General features: G+C 40.0%; 1 protein-coding gene across 1 annotated transcript in view; it reads left to right on the top strand.

Moving 5' to 3' along the window:
• ADGRV1 (adhesion G protein-coupled receptor V1) overlaps positions 1-19853 on the top strand; it is a 103127-nt gene that overhangs the window by 44526 nt on the left and 38748 nt on the right. Inside the window, exons 46-63 of the mRNA XM_078600104.1 lie at positions 1583-1707; positions 2209-2396; positions 3451-3579; positions 3721-3831; positions 4101-4380; positions 5491-5619; positions 6031-6253; positions 6629-6833; positions 7642-7788; positions 8056-8308; positions 10489-10691; positions 11054-11230; positions 11620-11802; positions 13006-13185; positions 13614-13778; positions 13999-14119; positions 14962-15085; positions 16602-16740. Coding sequence (XP_078456230.1) covers positions 1583-1707; positions 2209-2396; positions 3451-3579; positions 3721-3831; positions 4101-4380; positions 5491-5619; positions 6031-6253; positions 6629-6833; positions 7642-7788; positions 8056-8308; positions 10489-10691; positions 11054-11230; positions 11620-11802; positions 13006-13185; positions 13614-13778; positions 13999-14119; positions 14962-15085; positions 16602-16740 — 3082 coding nt within the window. The remainder of the gene's footprint in view (positions 1-1582; positions 1708-2208; positions 2397-3450; positions 3580-3720; positions 3832-4100; positions 4381-5490; positions 5620-6030; positions 6254-6628; positions 6834-7641; positions 7789-8055; positions 8309-10488; positions 10692-11053; positions 11231-11619; positions 11803-13005; positions 13186-13613; positions 13779-13998; positions 14120-14961; positions 15086-16601; positions 16741-19853) is intronic.

The raw sequence follows: 19853 nt of genomic DNA on the forward strand, positions 1-19853 counted from the left end.
AACAGAAAATAACCAATCCATTAGTATTTTTATAATAATATACAACTCTTTGTCAACCTGGTTACTGGATGAACATCTCCGCAAACCGTCTCATTATTCAACCGTACGTCACCATGTCCTTCAGTGTGGGTTGGTGAATGAGCGGTGCGGCTGGTGGAAGGAATGCTGCAGATATCACTCGTCACTCATGTTAGCTTTGGCTGGGAATCGAACTCATGTAGAACGAGTTCACACTGCAGGTTACCACTACTTCAACTTATATTATAGCAATTGACTTTGACCTATGTGTCTTTGTATTTCATGGCAAAAGGCAGTTCTAGTGATTTAATAAGCGTTTGATAACAGCACACACGGAAACAAAGGTTATGCTTATTTTGTTCCAACAACTTATTGTTGTTGTATAATTATTATTTTAGTAATTACACCGATACTTGGTAGAATAATGAATTACAGTACTTAAATAATCAGATATTCCAACTCTAGAAATGAAGGTATATACTTTATTTATTCAAAGGGTGCCACGATGGTGAGACGTGATCTTCCTCGCCTGGTATGCAGGAGGTCGGGGGTTCGATCCTGACCCTGACCCCAGCTGCTGTATATTTGCATGATCTCGCCGTGATCGCATGGATTTTTTTTCTCCAGGTCCTCCGGTTTTTTCCTCCACATTTATAAACATGCGTTTAGACTCATCTTCTTCTAGATTTGAAGCTTTCGTGACTGCAAGGATTCATATTCTTAGGTGTTTTCGGTAAAGTCACGTAGGTAAAACTTTTTTTAATTTTAATGTTTTACCTACGTGACTTTACCGAAAAAACCTAAGAATACTCATCTTCTTGGTTCTTTCGGTAAAGTCACGTAGAAGGGAAATAATACAATAATAAAAATAAAACATAATAAAATAATTCTCACGACGTTTCGGCCACAACGCAAGCAGCCGTCCTTGCGTTGTGGCCGAAACGTCGTGAGAATTATTTTATTATGTTTTATTTTTTATTATTTTATTATTTCCCTTCTACGTGACTTTACCGAAAGAACCAAGAAGATGAATCCCTGCAGTCACGAAAGCTTTAAATCGAAATTTTATGCGTTTAGACTATTTAGATTATTTTGATGCTATAAATGTGCAAGTGATACGACACTTTGTTGAGCTATCATTTGTGGCCAGGTCGCTTTTGAAAAATAAGTTAATACCTGAGTGGGCTTTGTCTGGTAGGATGGAGATGGTTTAGTGTTGTATTTGTACGTGTTTGGGTGATTTGTTTACCTTTCTTGTACTTTGCACTACTGTCATGTTTTTGTATTTAGTTTTTTTAACGTTCTTACCCACCCCGACTGGACAAAGGTGAAAAAAGAGCTTCACATCTCATCCGATTCCTCCAGTATAAATGAATATTCTGATTCTGTAATGCGAATGTACGGATACAAAAAAAAATGAGGGCAATTTCTCGGAGAGAAAAAAACAAGTAGAGTTCACCCACTCAGCTTGCAGCATGGGTAACAACACATTCAGTACGAGGTTAAGTCACGGTGGAGCACAGGTGCGTGTCACGAACTCAACGCGCGTGGCTCTGTCCGCCAGGTCCGCGTCGGTGAGCGTGCGGGAGGGCGACGTGACCGTCTACATGCACGTGACACGGAGCCAGGGTCTGCTGGGCAGGGTGAGCGTGGAGTGGGAAACCCAGCCCGGGACGGCCCAGGGGCAGAGTAAGATTCGGTAGATCCTCTCTTACGCGTGCCACCCACGGCAAACAGTGGTGGATCTTTCGGGATGGGTGCCGGCTGGCGAGTTCGTTTCTCGTTTCCAATACCGTGCAGTAACGGCTAAAATATAAAGTGCAATACGCTTACACAGTTAAAGCCCCCCCACCCCACCCTGCCCCCCACTGTGCTTCTGATTCCACGCACATGTGGAGCATTAGATACGGAGCGTACCGTTTCTGTGCGGGGATCGTAATAGGATTGGAAACCATTCGAGATCCACCACTGAAATGCACATTCACCACACACCGCATTGTGTCGCTGTGCCTCTGAAAAGATCTCTTGCCAGCAGGTTTTGTTAAGTTGTCTCCAACTGAATTTTTTTTAATTTTTTTAAAAAGCGTCACACCGCTGTTAAAATATGAGTTGCGTGCTTTATTGTGACGGCAGAGACTTAGCAGCGTGGAGGGCTGAAATGGTTGCATTGCGCACGTTGTGTTTCCACAGGGGGTGATAGTAACGCATTAGCCACTCTGCAGATGTTCCCCGAGGCTGCAGGCTGGTGCTCATTTATTCATGACGGCTCCGTCTACGGCGTGCTGCTGCAGTCAGCACGCGTGAGAAACGCGAGCGATTCGAATGGCACAGAGCAGTCCATAATCTATCGCTGGCAAGGCGTGTTTGTGCCTCAGCAGGTAGGCCTCCGTTAATTGTTTTTGTTTTAACACGCCGTGCATAATCTTAAACGAGACAGGTAATGTGGTATTACATCTATGGCCGTGTTTAGTTTGGCGGTCCGCCTGTACGGGAATGTTGTATGGGGGGGGGTGGAGGGGGGGGTGATGCATCAATCAGGTTAATATTGCAACTGCTTAGTTGGTGAATGATGGGTTGCCGACTTGCTGGTTTGAACATTGCCAAGTTGGCCCACAAGAGGGAGCGCTGGCGTTAGCAAGGCACGCCAGTCGTACTAACCACACAAGCAAACTGTATAGAAACTCAATATTGTAATACTCTACGTTGATAAATATACGGTGTATGAAGGGTGGTTGCTCAAAAGGCAATTATTTCACCGGTCTAGGGTTCAACAACAAAAAAAAACGATTTCAATTTCATTAAGCATCTAAATGCAGCTGAATCTCAAGATTGAGTATTATACACACAAATGAGGGACTCCATTAGGGAAGAAGGTGAAATGGAAAGAGGTGGGTTGAGGGCAGGGACACGTGGGAGAGGGGAGAGAACAGGAAACACCCAGGCAATCGAATTGAAACCCATTGTAATATTTACTTTAAATGGCTTCATTTGTCTTGAGAAGCGAGGAGACATTTGTAAGGAACTGGTCCTGTATGTCCACTGCGTGCATGTAAGAATTATCTGCTGCATATATATTTTCTGTATTATTATTATGATTACGCGTGTTTATCCAGCAAAGCCTCACCGAGCCTCGTGACTCTTATTTAAGGAGGTTCCTGCCCAGTTGTTGCAGTCGAGGGCGATGATTTGCTTTGTACTGTAACATTGTATTCCAACTGAGGAATTTGCGGGTAGTTTAGTTTTTTATTTGCCAAATGTATACGCTTGACGCTGACACACGAGGGCCTACTCTTGCAAATGACAACACGGAATCTGTTAATATCCACCGTGAGGCAGTATTTGAACGTTTAATACACACCTGCAGTATTGCTCAGGGCGGCCGCTGGATTCTAAACCGTGAACCTCCGCAACGACGTTATGTTCTGTCTCCAGCATTTCCCTACAGATGGTGCTTCCAGTTGTGTGACGCTAAGCGTTAACAGCACTCCTCATGTGCTCATCAGCAGCGATAACGGAGGCAGTAATCTCTACGCCTTCCTTCCAGATGGGGGTATACAGCTGGTACGCTTCATTTTGAGTCAATGCCTTCAATTAATAATACACATTCTTTCATGTAACACATATATTACGCGTATATTTTCTGTCAGCTCTTGAATGTGCATGAATGAATTAATTCATTAAGGCCTACTTTCTCTTGAACAGCTTCAAGAATTCCCTGGAGAGAGATTCAAATCAGTCAAACATTTTATTTATGAACATAACAATTATTTAATTTGCCTTGACATATTCAATGAGACTGATGTGATCACACAGGTAAGCATATGTGCCGAGTAAAAAAAAAAAGTGTAACCTGTGAAAGAGAAAACAGGATAAATTCCTTAAGGGCTAGGTGTGCATGGTTTAAGACAAGAACGACATCATTTGGGAATAGATTATAATTAATAAACATTGTGACTTGTCATACTCTTTACACACTGTGAGCATTTAATAGCAGTATAAATAGTTGTTGGAAATTATTAACGCTAACAAAAAAATGTGCAGCTTGCTCTTGCCTTGGTTAACTTGCACTTTGTTCTTGCCAGGTTTATGTGTGGAATGGAACCGGGTTTGCGTCTTACCAGAGCCTAAGCACTCCCTGGGCCGGAGACGTGGCTATGTTTTACCTCAAGGGGATTTTAAATCTCCTGGTGTTACATGCACAGGACCCTGGTGACAACGTTGGGCGTTCCCGCTTGTACGCGTGGAGAGAGTCTCGCTTTCAGAGCCCTCCTCAGGAGCTCGCTACAGGAGGAACTGGAATCGTGCACGTCTGCTTCATGAGAAATGAGACGTTCTTATTTGTTTTAAATACAAGCAGCTCAAGTAATTGTTTTTCTTCCCATTTAATGATCACATATTTAAAGCACTATTTTTACATCCAGTGTTAATTAGTAGTTAATAATCATCACCGACGTCATCGTGTCTTTACCCTATTTGTATACCGGGCGGTGGTGGGTTGGTGGTTCACCGCACGAATATAAAACTCCCCTTGGGCATGGAGCTGCCATGCCCTGGCTTTCTAGGACAAGGCAGTACAGCGAAAAAGTTCTGTATGGGATAGAGTGTTTCCCCTTTGCACACGTGGGTTTTCCCCAAGTGCTACGGTTTTCTCCGACATGTAAACACTCATTGGTTGGGCAATAACACCTTTATATATATAGAACTGTAGAGTTTGGATTACTTTAGGCACCGGCTGTCACATGGCTGCATCCCTGTTTATCTGCGGTTCCTTGCACCTCTGAGCCATTCTCTCTATACCAGAGTCAGCGAATACTGTGTGATACGTTACAAGTTTAATTTATTATCCAGTAAATACAAAAAAAATCACTGATGTGTGCAAGTTGTGACATTTTGTGGATTATAGTTTTGCGATATTTAACCACGAATTTTGGGATTAGCAGGTTATTGGAGGATGGAACTATGGAGTTCTACTTTCTTCATTGTGTTTACATTTTGTATGTAAATGTGTTGAATGTATATCACAAGTTATTCAAGAGTTTTTATAGTTGACAGTTTGTTGTTTTACAGTTCCTGTACTTTATTTTTTCCATACCTGCCTGCCATTGCATGTGTTTGCATTTGTAACCCCGATTTCTCTTAAATAATTTCACGATCAATCAATAACCCTTTCTGACCAAAATATACTTGATTATATTATGAATGGTGGTATGACAATATAGATATATCATAATTGTATGTAGAATGTATTTATTTTTTTATTATAACTGTACTTTTGCATAAAAGGCAGCATGCATTATTGGACAATGCTGCACCCATTTGGAATCCAACTTTTTCTTTTTTTCAATTCATGAAAAAATCCTATATGTATTACACGATGTGATTATCATTTTAAACAGCTTCGTGTCATATTTTACCGGATTAAGCATAAATGTTAAGCTATATCTGCGTGGCTTTGTAATTAATGTTTTACAGCGGAATTGGGAAGCATGACTTTGGACATATACCGGTGGAATTTGGAGATGTCCTCCACTGTGCATCAACAGACACTTTTAATTGAAAGCTTAAAGCGCATAAACACCTTCACAGCCTCTGGAGGCAATGGTACAGTTTCTCTTGCATCAATACTCACCGTTCATCAAAGAGTGTTAATGGAACTATGATAATAATGATGATGGATTGTGGCTGCATTATTGCTAAGCTCAAAATTCTCTAAAGCCCTAAGCTGTTGGGGATACCAGCACACAAAACATGTTTAATTTATCGTACCTTTTATTTTCTACTCCAATGAACCATCGCCCCTAAAGTAAGCAGATGGGACTAAATAAATATCGTCGTAAAGCACGTTTGGCTGGATATACATACTTGGGAGATGCATATATATATCAGTAAAACAACCGTGACGTATTTTATTATTCATAATCATCGCCATTACCAGCATCGCCTTTAGTTGTCGTCAATCACCATGCAGTCATGCTCATCAAATTTTTATGTCATATTTTTTTAAATATATAGTTTACCTGATTCTCTCTGGATCAAGAGGCTCATCTCTCTTTGAATGGAGAACAGACACGGGGCTGTTTGAAAAGGCACTGAATCTTCCTGCAGCCAATGACATCTTCCCACTCACCGTGGCTTCTTTAAACGAAAGCAGAACTTTACTTGCGCTTGCCGCAGAAGGTTATTTTGCCATATATGAACTTTCCAGCATACACCATCCGTCAGATTTCATACCTGTGTGAGTATACCTTTTTTCCCTTATGACGTTTTGTTCATCTAAATGTAAAGTCATAGTGCTTATGTTTATGGTTTTACATGCCAATGCGGCCATCCTCTTAGACCGAGTTGAATTAATATTTAAATACTCAGACATATAGAATCTGCACATAGTTGCCTGAACAAGTGTATATAAAATATATTTGAGTAAATCAATAATTTATATTTCATGCCTAAACATATTTTTGTTGGCCTTCAATAACTTTGGGGAAAAATTGTGCGTAAATATATTTTATGACAAGTAAGCATACTCCTGATGAATGGGATGTGGTTTAAAATATAATATAAGAACACAATTTTTTTATGATTATTTCATTTGGTTATTTTTTTTTTGTAGATCTAGCAAGCTGGTGTTTGAGCCCATGGAGAGCAATATGACAATTGCTGTGACTATTCTGGAAGATGACATTCCAGAAGATGATGAAGAATTTAAAATTGTTCTCAAACATCCGGATGGAGGTGCAGAAGTTGGTCCGTATAGCCAAGCCACGATTACCATCCGGTCCAATGACGATGTCCATGGGGTATTTGGATTCACCAAGGTGGGATGATTGACAGCGTGATTGGTGTTGAAGGCTCGTTTCTTTAACCTGTTGAGAAATCTTAGTAGATATTCAATCTGGGACACAATTCATGACGGGTTTCCAGCTCTCATCCAGAGTGATGGACTTTTCACGAGTCATAATTTCACCAGTGGAATTGCAGCTTTTCTCTCTTGGGGGGACATGGCAAGGTGTCATGAAACTGGTGACACATTGATTACTAATCACAGGGTGTTCGACAATGTCCACTATGCCACAATTAAGTGGAAACCTCACGACAAAAATACACCTGCCTGACCCTCTTGGAAAGGAATCAGCTGCAATGGAGTTAAGGAGTTTCCACCATTTGTGGAATTATTCTGAATGCGTGTATGTCAGGTCAATCACATCCTGATTGCTCTGTTACGAGCATGGTTGTGGATTGTTCCCATGATACCATAACACTGTGGGGAAATCTCTTGCCCTGCCCGTTACATATTATTGGCTGGTTCATTTTAGAGTGCACGGTTATACTGCAACCATTCCGCTCTGCTGAAACGTGAAAATAGTCGGTCTTGAATAGCAGAAATTCACCCTGTCCATGAATTGCACCGAAGCAGTTATATAATTTTTCTATTATTGGTATTTACGCACGCTAAATCATGTTTTACTCGTGACGTTCAAAGGATGGCAAAACAGTCTCTTTAATAGATAGCGAAAACACATATATCATTATCACGCGTGGATTGGGTGTTTTCATTACAGGTGACATGATTCCATCCTTTGAGTTTTTAGAAGTGATTTATACATGTCACATTCACTTTTGTAGGAGTCTCTTTATACAGAACTGGAAGAGCTCCCTGTAGACCAAATGGTGAGCTTCATTGTGGAACGTCAGCTTGGGACTCTGGGTCAGGTGTCTGTGCACTGGATTGCCATCGGTGATGTGAATGACATCACACCAAATTCTGGAGTGGTGAGTATCATTAAGAATATTTGATCACAATTTTTATTAACAATTTGTAACTTCATGTGTTTTAAAAATGCATAACTTGTATCGATAGGATTGATTTTCATTGTGTTGATATCTGATGAGACACCGTTAAGATACCTTTAAAACTTTTTTTAAGCATCGCTTCAGGCACACATTTACAGTGGGTTAACTGGTATTGCATCACGATTTTAATGTTTACATACACGTGCAAAAAGTGCCTAAATAATGCGTATTTTCGTTCATTTTCAGGTCTCATTTTTATCTGGCCAAAACATTTCTGTGCTGAGCTTGACTGTGTTCGAGGATGCCATTCCTGAGTTGACGGAGTCCATCTCCATACAACTGAGGAGTGTCACTGTGTCTGGACGGGATGGCCAGACAAGGGCCAGGATTGACGCCTCCAGCGGCAGTGCTTTGCTCAACATCTTGGCTAATGATTCACCCTTCGGTATATTCGGCTGGCATCCTGAGTCATGGTTCGTCACTGTAGAAGAACCCTCAGGTATTTTGGCTTCAGGGCCTCTTTTTAAATCAAAACAACGTGACACAATCTACCATGCAGTGGAATGAGAAGAAGCTACGAGGCTAGTTTATTAAAACTGTAAAAGGAAAAAAAAACGCCACTTTTTGGGATGAGTGGTATGAGACCAGTATATGTATTTCCAAAATTTAATTTTAAGTTCTGTGCTGTTAGAACACTTTTACAGTTTAAAGCAATGCTTTTTTTAAATGAAATCATGTGTTTTATGGGTGTGTGTTCATATATTTGAATTAGGTTTGGAAGCAAAGAAGTATATATGCATTTCCAATGTCAACGATTTAAATCTTTGCATGAGTTTAATAATTTTTTTCGTTAAAGGTATAACGAGCACTTTTAAATATTTCATTTCGTTAATGTCCACACACTTTATTAACTATAACCTGTAGTAACATCTAAGATTAAAATGTTAAATTAATGGACGGTTGAGTTTTAAAACAAAGCATCCTAAAACTAAGTTTAAAATTGGAAAGTGCCTTCATATTGCCTTAATTTGATCTATCCAAATTTCACATCTGCAGTCTTTTTTGTTTTTCTCAAACGAATTTAATTCCAATTATGCTATCCGACAGCACATGATGCGACGAAGAATACTTTTTGAAATCTCGCAGGGCCATACTGCCACTGTGTCAGAGATCCCTTGTGGAAGAAAGCACTTTTGATGTATCCTTTCCATAACAGGGGTCGCATTTCTCAAGCATTCTCTGAGATTTTCACATGACAAACAATTATCTTCGCTCTCAGAGATGAAATTTTGTCAAGTTAATTGTAAACCCAAATTCAACACGATATTTTGTTGGAGTGTTATCATTAGTGACAAGGGTGAGACCATCATATTGCTACACTTGAGAATCCAGTTTAATAAAATGTGGCTACCTGTATTCTAACCCACGGCAATGCCGGCTCAGTGGTTTGAGCTTTGAGGCCTCCAGTATCTTAAAGTTAATTTGTGTTCGGCTGGCTACGTATGGTGTGAAATAAGTTCAACGTACACACATCCATCCATCCATTGATTCTCCACAAACGGCCTGCAACTTATGTTTAACTCCTACTCTGCTTGCTTAACACTGTCGCATTGTGTATGGGTAATTACAGAGCAAATCTAACCACTCTAGATGCTACAGAAAGCCATGGAAATGTCGTTAAAAGCGCAACTGCCCTTTTCCATGACAATGACTATGTGCATGCTCTGGCAAACCTTTACTTCATCTTAATTTTAGAACTTTCGTGACTGCAGGAATTATTATTTGGTTCTTTCGGTTAAGTCACGTCTAAAGATAAAATAATAAATTAAATTAAATAATAGAATACGACGTTTCGATTGCAACACAAGCAATCATCATCAGGTATAATGAAATAGCGACATAAAATCTAACCAGAAAGCTATAGACAGACATATTAGCAGACAGATATCACCAAGATACATAGCGGGAGCAACACAGGTAACAGAGAGGGGTGATCGTCTCTGTGGGGTGGCCTCTAATTAACGGGCGCTGAAAGTGAATGTGCACTCATAAAAAAAATATCTTCAAGGCAAGGACGTCATTGAATCAGAGGAGATCGGGGAGGTGACGATCAATTATATATATAAAGAACCTTATAAAATTATTTTGTTTCCAAATTGCTCTGTAATTATTGATCAGAATCACCCAAGTCCACCTGTATATGTGACAGTGATCATTAGACAAGGACAGCTTTTAACGTTCCGATTTAAAGCACTCCTCAAAAGGCACACTTATTATAACGTTATTTATTTCTGCTACCGCTCTTACTTCCACATGGGTCCTTGATAGTTTCATTGTCAACATTTCAGTAATTGTTATCGACATGCCATGATGTGCAATTAGCTTTTCAGTACAATCTTACTAATGTAGGTCAATGTTTAGATTTGAAATAACTTCTACAATGACCTTCCAGGGGGTGTTTTTTTTTAATTACCAGCAATCAGAGGTCGCTATTTTTAGTATTTTAAAGGGCTATGAAAATAAAAGCCAAGCTACATCATGCCTTTCATTAAATTAACTTGGCTACATCTGACATTGGCACATCCCAAAACGGAGTGCTAATAGCTTTACAATGTAAGCATGTCAGTATCTGTTATACGAGCCATTTAGTAAAATTAATATCCTTTGCTTTCTGTGCAGAAAATGTCAGCCATGTGGAGCTAAAGGTGAGCAGGGAAGGTGGCTCATATGGAGATGTGGCCGTACATTACTTGACAACCGTCGCCAGATCCCAACCAATGGTGCACAGGGCATCTGAGAACATGGATTTTACTGCCACAGTGGCCAGCATCATCTTAAGAGAAAACACAACGGAGGCAATTGTCCAGATAGAAATTCTACCCGTGAGTATAAGCGTGGTAATCTATTTTATGCAAGAGGAAATTGTAAGGTTTCATGGATGGAGGCCTCCATATAGTATGCTTGACCATGCGTGTTGTAATTCAGCCTTTGCATTAAAAAAATGAATAGTTTTCATTTTCTGTTACAGCAGGTTTGTTCAAAATATGCACATCTTGAAATAAATCTGCGTATGTGTGGCAGCATGGTGCTTAACTCATGTGCCCGTGATCTAGCTTAATACAACGGCTATGTAATGACATTTTTTTTTATCATTTGGCCAATAGCCAAGTTGATTTTGATAGCAATTATTTAAAACGTTACAGAAAACTTGAGAATGTTTTCTTTTTACTTACTTACGCCTCAGGATGCAGTTCCAGAGCTGAGGGAGATGTTCTACGTGAACATTTCGTCCGTGGAGCTGTTGGGAAACGCGTCTGGGGACTCCCGGCCGACCGTCAGACGCCTTGGGGCGGAGCTGGCTGGGATTACTGTGCAGGAGAACGACGACCCTCACGGATTCATTCAGTTCAATGTCACCCGGGTAATAGTGTCTTGTCTCCTAAGTCCAACTAATTCCAATTACATCCCTAAATGGATGCTTGAAAGAAAAGTGTCGATAAATACTGGAATTTTAATAGACATGAAACCAGAGAGAAGCATGTACTTGTAGTTAGGTAATATATACATTATATTTCATTTTACATGAAAAATATTTTTCACAACGGTAAATATTTTAAAACGTTCATATTAGACAGATTTAAATTGATTAAGGAGTTGTATATAGTGTATCTAATTTCCATATTCCTATTCTGTTTTGATTAGCCAATGATCTCCTTAGGCTCATTCTACTCTCATATATGTGTGCTTTTTTACATCGGTTGAGTGTTTTGTATGCAATTGGCCTACTGCCACGTTGCGTGTGCGATGCAGGAGATAAGTGGAGTTGTACTTGGCCATGAGCTCCCACCCCCTGACAATGTGCTGCGGCTGCCAGTGATCCGGGTGGCTGGACACTTTGGAGATGTGGGCCTGCATTGGGAGGCTCGTGTGGGAACAGCTAGCCGGGAAGACTTCACTCCAGCAAGTGGAACAGTGGCCTTCACTGATGGCCAGGTATGGTGCCTTCTCTCATAGATTTTTTTCCCAAAAATCTCTTGCACAAGAGCCATACGGTAGGGATCTGTTGCTGGCGTTCGGAATGATCGAAAACTTGAATCCAAGTGTTGAAATTTCAGATTAATTGAATGTTTTGTTTTTAGATTGAACCATTCTCGATGATTGGATTGATGTGAAAATCATCTAAGGAAATGACGACACTAATATTACGTGACTCCTGTGCTTTCCCCACCAAAAGTGGTGTCGTGGCATTGGGTAGCATCACGCTTTACTCGTGTAGGGACAGTACGGGGAGAGAGACAGTGCGTGTGGAGACAGTGCATGGGGGGAGACAGTGCAGGTGCAGGGACAGTGCGTGGCCGAGTGGTCACGAGGTGTAACTACAGAAGGTAACCATCTGGGAAGTTCGGGAAAGTGCGAGCTAATGCGAGAAAGAAGGCGTGACCGAGGGCGGAGTTTGGGGTCCACGCCGGCAATAGAAAGGGGTGATAGGCAAGGTTCGGGGCTGCCGTGGGATCGGGGTCGACTGTCTTCATGCCATCGCTGTCTTCGCGTCGTCGCTACTTGCGTGCCATCCCTGGCCCAAGCGATCTGTGCGTTATCCTTGGCCCAAGCGATCTGTGCGTTATCCCTGTCCAAGTCAAGTTACCTGCGTGGAGCATCCTAAATAATAAATAAAGAAACCTCTACAGTTCAAGTTGTCTGAGCGTCACTACACTAGTACTAGAACACATTAAACTGAAACACAATGCAAATAATCGGATAATCTAAAGAAAAGATCCAACATTGAGATTTTAAAGTTTTTTTTACCTGATACTTGGTTTCAACATTACAGATAAATGATAATGTAAAGGGCCCAATTTACGTGGTTCTGGAAGAACGGTTTCTGTTGGAAATATATAATGATATTTTCTCTCAACTTTACATAAATTAATGATTTCTAAAAATATTTTACATTTAAAACATAGATGTTGTTAATACTGGCCTTAGAATTGAAAGCATGTCGGTAAAATGTTTAAATATGGCTCATTTTGCGTGTAAAAATTTCTGATTTTGTTTGCCATTTAAACAGTTGATGACAAAAGATCATCATGAACCCATGATTTGCTCTATTTTTGTTTATTAAAAGTTTGCCTCCATTTAAAAATATGATACTTTTTGACGGCCAAAAACATTTTTTTACATTTACGTGTGTTTTAGGCTGTCGGTGTCATTGAAGTTTCCATTATTGATGATGATATGTTTGAGCATATGGAGACCTTCAGTATTCATCTGATTCTGGTTACTGGAGGAGCCAAACTCGGAGGAGATATCATTGCCTCTATCAACATCCCAAACAACGATTCTCCTTTTGGCCTCTTTGCTTTTGAACAGACAATAGTAAGTGCTCTTTGGTTATAAAATACTAGATACATGTACATATTTTTTTACGTAAAAAAGTACATACAAATGTTTGTGTGCCATTTCTCTCAATATAATAATAATAACTGGTGTTTCTCATGCATATTCAACCCATGTAAATTTTGGTTCATGTGTGAATATATAAAGTAAAGAAAGAAACAATTACATGACATATTTCTACATTTGATTTCTAAACATATCCTTTACAAACAGAGCAATTCAACGGCCAACCATAAAATTAGGAGTATAATATTAATGCGGTTAATTTAATTTTCAGGGAGTCACTTTGTAACTTCATAACTGGCGGCGTGGCTTTAACAATGCGACGTCTCCCTTTGCTTTCAAAGTGGGTTGCCACCGTTATTCCGCTGACCCCATCAAATGTCCTGTCATTGGTTTGGCTACAGCTGCACGTGCAGGAATCGCGCACATTCGATGACCCCGATGGCCTGTTGGAAGCTGCCATCACCAGGGCCCATGGAACCACTGGGACCATCCAAGTGACGTGGCAGCTGGAGATGGCAGCTCGAGATGACCTTATTCCTCTATCTGGCATTGTCACTTTTCGAGACGTAATTGAAATGCAGACGCCATGCTTTATATATATGAAATGAATTTTTCGTGTAATTTATTTGAGCAAATATGTGAATTTGTGTCATTGTCTGAATTTAGCATGTCAATTATCTATATGATTATCCACTGCCTGTGCGTGTCCGTGCGTCATTCTTTATCAAATCGGCAGTGAGATGTCAGTGTGTTTGAAGACCTTTGTTGCGACTGTGTGTTGAACAGGGTGACAGCCGAAAGACAATCAGCCTCCGCACCTTGCCAGACTCCGTGCTGGAAGGGGAGGAGACATATACTGTACAGCTCGTGTCTGCCGCCACCAACGGCGAAATCTCTGCAACGGGTGGTATGCCGCCATGGGAAAGATTATAATCGTAATAAAATATCACACTTAAATTATAGTACAGCAGGGTGCTGAGCAGAATATCAAAATGTATTTTTTTTTTTTGCTGTCAAAGACACCTTGATTTGGCACCTTACATACGTTTTTTTGTTATTGATCATAATAGAGATGTTTGTTTTAAATCAAATACCATGTAAATGTATGGTTAACTTGAAAACAAAGTATTGGTTATCTCAGTTTAATGATTATATGTGCACTTTGCAACCGTGTAACAGGGTTGCATTAGGTTATTTGGAAAGGCATTGTATGAGGTGTGGGGTGATATTTAATATATCTAATGGCATTTAAACTTAACACATCAGTAGGCGTTGCTCTCATTTTCACCGTAGATGTGTTGCAATGCTACTGGATTTGCTGCAGATGTCATGCTACACCTATGAATGCAGACGATGTTATTGTACATTGCACATTCCTGCTGGATCATACACTTGGCATGATATATTGCCTGCCAAAATGGCAAATACATAAAAGATTCAGCTCATTCAGAAATATTTCTTTGTAGTCCGTACCATGCCAATAATACATATGTATTTGTTTATTTATTTATCGTGAACAATTATCAAAACAATAAAATATAAATTCATGAAAATAATAAAAGTAGAATTTTGCGCAAAACTTTACAAGTGTACGAACGTCGGCTGGAAAATAATAACAAACTGCAAAGGTATGAAATACTGTTTGCCAACAGTACCATTCCCTATGACGATGACGCTAATTGAAGTCAATAGCTTGTTGGTCGTACGTAAAATCAGCAATGATGCCCGCTGTTAATGTGCCCCTTGCAGGCAGAGCTGTGATTGTGATCGCAGCGGACCCAGACGCAGCAGGAGTCATCTTTGTCGCCAGCTTATCCAGACAAGTGTTCATAGGAGAGCCTCATGGGACGTACAATGGAACCGCAGTAGTGAAGTATTGGCCTCTTTTATTCTTGTTACGTCATTTCCCATTACTCTGCAGTGCGATCTCAGTACTGTCATTCGAGTGTCCGCACTCATTGTCCTCATTCGCTTCATTACTCAAAACAGTCAACGGACGTTGACTGTTTGTGCAAAAATCACACTGTGCGCTGTCTTTTGTTTTCAGGACACGGATGAACGGCGATTCAGTGTAACCAATCTTAAGATGTCTATTACAAACCTTTTGTATATTTACTGAAAAATCGACATTTACGATGACTGGGTGGAGTGGTGGTGTAGTGGCTATAGCATTACACTAAGACCTGTGTTGAGAAGTATATTTAACAACCCCTATGATCAACACAGCATGGGTAGGACCTTCATCCAGCAGTGGATTGACAAAGGGATGTTGAATTATGAATTAATATTCCTTAACATCCTGTAATACTACTTGTGTCCCTCTGAAAAAAAGTGCCCTGTTGTATAGTATGAGCAAAGGCAACTAGTTATTTCTGCAAATATGTTTTCTACTATATGAATGTTGTATTGAGAGGTTTTCAATACATGATATATAAAACACAGCCTTTCAAAATAATGCTAGGCTTACTTTGAGGCCGCATTTTCTGCACTAAAACTTACATTGAAGTGAATAGTGAAATACCGACAAATGTGGCATGTGTATAGGTGTGAGTATGAATGTCTGTGATATCCCATTTCGTGGAAATGACTGATATATTTACAGCCCACCGATTAGTATATTCTTAGCCTTCAAGATTCAAAAACTCCATTGGTATCCAAGTTTTGTTGTTGTTTCACTATTACGACAGTGACATATCTATGCTATATTATCCACTTAGGTTTATCAAATTAATGTGACAATCTTCATCTTTTGATCACATGTTTACTTTGAAAATAATATTTTATATAAAAAAAATATACATGCTGGTATGTGTCTATAAGTATATAGTATTGCCTTTGAATTATTTATATTTGTTGAAAGGTATTTAAAAAAAAAACGTTTCACGTTTCAACATATTTTATAACTCAAGTTTAGCTGTTTAACTGTTTTAATCCTAAACTGTAAACACCTTACCGCACAGTTAGGAAAGTGTCAAGTGTGTTGACATTTATTATTGATATTCAACTAAGTGTTCCCAGCACAAAACTTTCTCCAAGTGGGGAAAACACAAAATCACATTCCAATTCACCAGTGATTTTTTAAAATCAATTATTCTCCTTCAACATTCATATATATTTTCCTAAAGTTCGAGGAGGCTCATATTGAGATTAATCTTTTACGTGGGTTATTTAGTTCATGCCACTTTATTACCTTACATAGCCCGGGTAACTACTGTGAAATCGTGTTCATATCATGCTTATGGGTGGTGCATAATAATTGGTGAAAGTTACAAATATACGTAAAGCCAGCGTGCTTCCTGGTCTTATTCGGGTGACGGTACATTTAGCAATCAACAAGCTCAAAACTTTGCCCCGGTCAACACATTATGCAATGCTTTCTTGTCTTCTAGTCTTGAGCGAGGACCTGGCATCTTTGGAGAAGTTTCAGTCACATGGAGGATGGCCCCAGAGGATGACAGTGCCTTCGCAGAGACATCTGGCACAGTTTTATTTGAGAATGAACAGTCGGCCGCGAACATTTTCCTCAAGGTACCGCCACTCACCAGACACTCAGCGCGTCGCCACGTAAATCACGCTTCTCATGCGCGGCTTATTGGAATGCTGCTCATCGTCCACATGTCATTGCAAAAACCCAATCCCAGTTTTAATGATGAGGCTGAGTATGGAGCCACCCCCTTATCAAGCTTTATTCATTAACTTTATAGTATTTCCACTTAATTTTTAATAGCAGATTTGAGCACTTATCAGTAGCGCATGCTAATTTAAAATTATAGCCGGAGAGAGATTATAATACTTTCCCGCGGCGCTGAATAAATGTCAGGAAGGCGAACACGAGGCAAAGGTTAATGTGCAGCCGGTGGGTGGGAGCAGTCCAGATTATGGCAAAAGGCGTGAGCGGAATGGAATATCTGAGCAGCGCCACTTTAACCCTCTCTGGGGCAAGGAGCCCAAAGTATTTTGCTGTTGACTTTTAAAAGTGGTCCAAAAGTTATCGTGTGAAAGCCATCGACCTTGAACTGAACATTGATTATGTTTTTTTTCTCTCGAGTCAATATTATTTTTCACCCATAATCAAATGTGCAGTTGCCCCCCCCACCCACCGAGAGGGTTATTTGTATGGTTTGTTGAATGGTTTATGAAAAGGTAACTTAAAATAAGACCCAACACGGTGACCGTCTTTATAATAAATAAGCCCGAATTTTTACTTGATGTGAAAGCAAAACATGGTTAAAAGAGAAAGTTGCTGCTTAATACTTCATGTTTAATTAACTTGAAACACCGCATTTTCTAACGATGTATGTGTGGATAAGGTATGTTTGTAACCATAATCGTACCTTCGTAATGCGCTTATTGTTAAAATCTCCTGAAATTCCTGGAATGTGTGATTGTGTTTAACATTCAGAATAGTAACAGTTTAATGATAATAATATTGCACACAGAGGGATTACACAATTCTTCATTAAATTCTTCAGTCAGATAGCCAGACATTTTAACATTTGCTAATATTTTACAAAGGGCGACAAATCTTAAGTACTGGAAATGGTGTCAAAATACGTGTGGCTGAGTGAAGCGTGTGGTTTAGTAAATTGCAAGCTGGGAAATCTCCACACCAGTTTAGGAGGGGGCTGCATTTTCAGCTGCAGAATGTAATTGAGTGTCAAGTCTGCCTCCTACCCGGTCGTCACTAAGCAAGAGATTGGGTGGCGTACGGATAAAAGAATGGGTGATGGTGGAGCGAGGGAGGGGTTATGGAGTGCCAGGGGGATGTATTTGGAATGAGGGGCTTAAGGAGTGAGTGAGTGAGGAGGGGTGCTGGAGGGAGTTGTCACTGGATGGGGCCAATCGGGATAGAAGGGGGGCCAGTTGTCTTCTGTGCTTTTCCTCCGTATTTTTGACAAGATATAGAATTATGTTCAAAGCTGAATGACACAACGTATCAATTCTGTAGTGCCGTTCTTCAAACCTATTTCCAGTGGGGGGGTGCCATTTATTTAAATTAACTTGTGTTGGTCACATGTACACATGTATACATCTGTGCAGGCAGGAGACATCAAATGTGGGGCAGGCAATGATCAAGGCCTTCTTAGGGGACTTAAGTAATCTGAAGCCGCTTAAGAAAATGTTTCCGGGGCATTTTCCCATTAGAATTTTAAGGTGGTATATATTTGTGTTGTCCTTTTCACCCTTTTGTCTATTGTTCTTTTTACCTATTCATTTTGGTTTGTAATGTTTAATTGCTGCAACTCTTGTTGTGCGGTAAGTCATTGCTCTTTGAAATTCACTTACTCTGGATTTATCCGCATTTAATGGGTGATTCAATTAATCTCGTCATGATCCAGCATCTTGATTCGATTCAAGGGAGATCGATTGATTTGTTATCTCGGTGTTTTTACCCATCTCATTTGTGTTGTTTCCTCCTGTCTTCTGCGTCGCTCGCCAATTAGCCTAAACATAAATCGTAAAAAAAAACAACTAAGTCTACATTTAAACTATGCTATAAGAAATAATATGCTCTTTTAAAAAAGTACTCACCAGTCCGTCGTAGATCATTGTACGTTGATTGTGGAGAAGCGGTGGGGCCGTAGAGAGTGCGGTAAACAGCAGTTCTGTACTCTATTGTGGTCATGGGACCTTTTTTGCCAGTATCAGAGTATGAAAACTAAGAATAGGTTTTACCCTTTTCTGGCAAATAAAACAGGAGATGTTAAGTCTTCTTGGTTCTTTCGGTAAAGTCACGTAGAAGGGAAGTAATAAAAGAATAAAAATAAAACATAATAAAATTATTCTCACGACGTTTCGGCCACAACGCAAGTACCCGTCCTCAGGTGAAAACCAGGTCTGTCGAGGGGACAGCGTCTGACGCTGTCGCGTTGTGGCCGAAATGTCGTGAGAATAATTTTATTATGTTTTAGTTTTATCATTTTATTACTTCCCTTCTACGTGACTTTACCAAAAGAACCAAGAAGATGAATCCCTGCAGTCACGAAAGCTTTAAAAAGGAGATGTTAAGATGTTCAAACACCAAATAGAAACCTTTTGCAAGGTATCAAGTCTGCGTCAACCACACGTACTTGTGGTGAACATGCAAACAGAATCATGCTCTGATAATCATATATGCACTGTCTTTTAAACTGATTGGCTTACACTAAACCTGATTCCTTGCAAAATACAGAAATTTGGTGTTTGAACATTTTAACACCTGTTTTATTGCCAGAAAGGGTCAAACCTATTCTTATTTGTTTTCATACTTTCATGCTGGCAAAAAAGTTATCCCATGATGTAGCTGCTCACCCCGAGCTATGAATGCTCTGTTAGTGGCATTGTCTTTGTACTGTTCACATTTTGGCGTTCTCTGGTCTGACACTGGGAGACTAGGCCATAAAAAAGAAGGCTGTCTCTGGTGTAGGCCAATAAGTTTCAAAGACAATGCCATATATGACTAGAGCATGTTTTGTTTGGATGTTCACCACAAGTGCGTGTGCTTATTGCAGACTTGATTTGTTGCAAACGGTTTCTATTTTGTGTTTGAACATCTTAACATCTCCTGTTTTATTGCCAGAAAGGGTAAAACTTATTCTTATTTTTCAGACTGTATTACAGTCTCCCGCCAGCACTCGGCAGCTTCCCGAAGCACATGGCAG

This window comes from Lampetra planeri, chromosome 13 (assembly GCF_965212315.1).
Source record: "Lampetra planeri chromosome 13, kcLamPlan1.2.h2, whole genome shotgun sequence".
Classification (NCBI taxonomy): Eukaryota; Metazoa; Chordata; class Hyperoartia; order Petromyzontiformes; family Petromyzontidae; genus Lampetra; species Lampetra planeri.